The 3,241-nt window shown below is 37.0% G+C and overlaps 1 protein-coding gene across 1 annotated transcript; it reads right to left on the reverse strand.

The window, feature by feature from the left end:
• Positions 1–567: 567 nt before the first annotated feature.
• LOC128247889 (uncharacterized) lies at positions 568–3,174 on the reverse strand. The gene is made up of 2 exons (XM_089353028.1): positions 2,257–3,174; positions 568–712 (listed from the first exon to the last, which is right to left on the reverse strand). Exon 1 carries the CDS (start codon positions 3,101–3,103, stop codon positions 2,315–2,317), a length of 789 nt encoding a protein of 262 aa, XP_089209154.1. The 5' UTR covers positions 3,104–3,174; the 3' UTR covers positions 568–712; positions 2,257–2,314.
• Positions 3,175–3,241: the final 67 nt, after the last annotated feature.

Genomic DNA, 3,241 nt, shown 5'->3' on the forward strand with positions numbered 1-3,241 from the left:
ACAATCGATGCAGACTTTGTGGAGTTAACACTTAAGGTATCACCCATATCATAAGCAGTTGTCCGAAAATGTCATCACGGTATTATGCTTAAATAGTCTTGATTATTAATTCTGCCATAAAGGGAAACCATTGGGCCGGCGGATTTCCAAGATATAGCCATCCAAATTATCACAGATCCTCCTGGTCAAGTGTTTCTTTTGGCTGTCTCCTCACGTACACTCGGCCAGTGGTCGGAAATAAGGTAAAGGATGACTCGTCCGTGAAAATAACATTCTTCCACTACTCTAGAGACCAATTCTGTAGGTTTCTACTCCACTCTAAACGCTTTGCAACGTTTGTTTTTGAAAGTAGTGTTTTTGTAATTTCAGCCGTCCTGTGAAATCCGGCTTTGTGCAGCTCCCGGCGAACAGTTTTTTTGGAAACTGGGTTCCCGAGGTGGTCATTAAACTCTGCAGTAATTTTGGGAGCTGTAGTTTTGTGATCCTTTCAAACAATTCGCGTAGAAGTCCGACGGTCCCTGTCTAAATTTTTTTTCGACGAGGAGATTTTCCCTCTTTCTCAAAGGCTGTTGTTACTTTCGAGACAGTACTTCTTGATACAAACATTTCGGCTGCTTTCGTTACGCCAGCGCCTGCCATAAGAGCACCAACAATTTGATCTCTTTGAAAGTCCGCTAGATCTGTCATTTTAATTACCATTTCCTGATGATATCTGAAAAGAAAAAGCGGTTTTAGCAAAACATATTAAGCAACACTAATAATAAATAAAAAAAGATAACTACACAAGCTTTTGACGGTTTTCTAGATATTTCAAAATTATGATGCTAGGTGTTTCCATTATTTTGTCCAACCACTGAACATGCAAACAAAAATACCCTGTTGCTGATGTTGAAATTCCAGTGAAGGAGCCTTGGATCTAGGATAGAAACCGATTCTTACTCCATTTGCAAGAAATTTTGAAATAAACTGAATAATGACATACATACATACGTAAGTACACCTACAACTACACATTTATGTATATTAATGTATATAATTAACGTGTATGGAGATGAATCTTTATACAAAAATAGAAGAGTTTATTAGAATGAATACTAGATGATATCAAGCACATCCCCTTCGCGTTATCCAGCAGCAGAAACTCAATATAAATTCACCCGAATCAGATGTCCTGATTCTTAAATATACTTCATGTTTTTCTTGCAAACAGAAGTAAACATAGATATAAAATAAAGTAAAATATAAAAGATGGTAGATGTTCTACAATGTTAACCAGCTGTCTAAACATTTTAAGGGTGTTTCGATGTTTATTTCAGAAAAATTTTAAATATATAAACGAAAAACACAAGGAAAAACACCGACGCTATAATATGAACTACGACATCAACAGAAATTGTAGCTACAACAGTAGCTACAACGCGACACAAAAGCAATATTCGATTGTAAAAGAGCTCACAAATTTCCAACAAAATAATCCTGATGAACATAATATATAATATACCCTAAATATAACTCTTTCTCGCTGAACAATAAATCTTATCAACCCTGTTAATATAGTTCCATGTGATACAGTATGCCAGTCCCTACGCTGTTGCTTGATAGTCATTCGCTCTATGTTGTGTTTATCTCTGCTTTTGACAATTGTGGTTCGTTTTTTGCTTTGCTCGTGTTGGGTCTCGTCGACACTGTTATGTCCTTCTTTGACCTCACCGTATATGTCACTTTATAACGTGGACAACAAGGTTATAACAATATCAGTATAAATCAGGAAAAAAAAACCCCACCTAACAAATAATATCTCTTCTCAACAGGGCAGGGAGCGAGCTGGCAGAAACGTCTGTCTCCACGTTCTGAGTTCAAATTCCGCCGAGGTCGACTTTGCCTTTCATCCTTTCCGGGTCGATAAATTAAGTACCAGTTACGCACTGGGGTCGATGTAATCGACTTAATCCCTTTATCTGTCCTTGTTTGTCTCCTCTACGTTTAGCCTCATGTGAGCAATAAAGAAATAAATATCCCTTCTCAACGATTTCTACGACTATCTTCAAAAAGCGCCGGCACACACCACACTGTATTTCTTTATTGGTCACCCAGGGCCTGCCATGGAGGAGACAAGCAAGGATAGATAAAGCACAAAAGTGAGGAAGAATGAAAAGAATGGCAATGATAAATGAAAAGGTGGAACGACAGCGACTCGAACCCCACACTCCAGATAACGTCATTGAACATTTTTAGAAAGAGTTTTTAAACAGTTACCTTATTCTTGTCTCTGTTCTTGCTGTGTGTTGCTCGTGTTGTATATTCACTGTTCTTTTTAGGGGTAACTTTTTTCTGTTGTCTGTGTTTGTAATATTTTTGTCTCTTTGTCCTTGCTGTATGTTGCATATTCACTGTTCTTTTTAGGGGTAACTTTTTTCTGTTGTCTGTGTTTGTAATATTTTTGTCTGCGTTTGAATCTGTTCATTTTTGTCTCTTTGTCCTTGCTGTATGTTGCATATTCACTGTTCTTTTTAGGGGTAACTTTTTTCTGTTGTCTGTGTTTGTAATATTTTTGTCTGCGTTTGAATCTGTTCATTTTTGTCTCTTTGTCCTTGCTGTATGTTGCATATTCACTGTTCTTTTTAGGGGTAACTTTTTTCTGTTGTCTGTGTTTGTAATATTTTTGTCTGCGTTTGAATCTGTTCATTTTTGTCTCTTTGTCCTTGCTGTATGTTGCATATTCACTGTTCTTTTTAGGGGTAACTTTTTTCTGTTGTCTGTGTTTGTAATATTTTTGTCTGCGTTTGAATCTGTTCATTTTTGTCTCTTTGTCCTTGCTGTATGTTGCATATTCACTGTTCTTTTTAGGGGTAACTTTTTTCTGTTGTCTGTGTTTGTAATATTTTTGTCTGCGTTTGAATCTGTTCATTTTTGTCTCTTTGTCCTTGCTGTGTGTTGCTCGTGTTGTATATTCACTGTTCTTTTTAGGGGTAACTTTTTTCTGTTGTCTGTGTTTGTAATATTTTTGTCTGCGTTTGAATCTGTTCATTTTTGTCTCTTTGTCCTTGCTGTGTGTTACTTGTGTTGTATATTCACTGTTCTTTTTAGGGGTAACTTTTTCCATTTTGCTGTCTGGGTTTGTAATGTATTTTGTCTTTGTTCGTATCTGCTCTCGTTTCCCTGAAAGTGTGCATGCGCCTTAATACGGTTTAGGACAGTTGACTTTTTATTCCACAGGGGTGTCAGGATTTCACCACAACCG

Source organism: Octopus bimaculoides, chromosome 5 (assembly GCF_046866305.1).
Source record: "Octopus bimaculoides isolate indiv1 chromosome 5, ASM4686630v1, whole genome shotgun sequence".
Taxonomy (NCBI): Eukaryota; Metazoa; Mollusca; class Cephalopoda; order Octopoda; family Octopodidae; genus Octopus; species Octopus bimaculoides.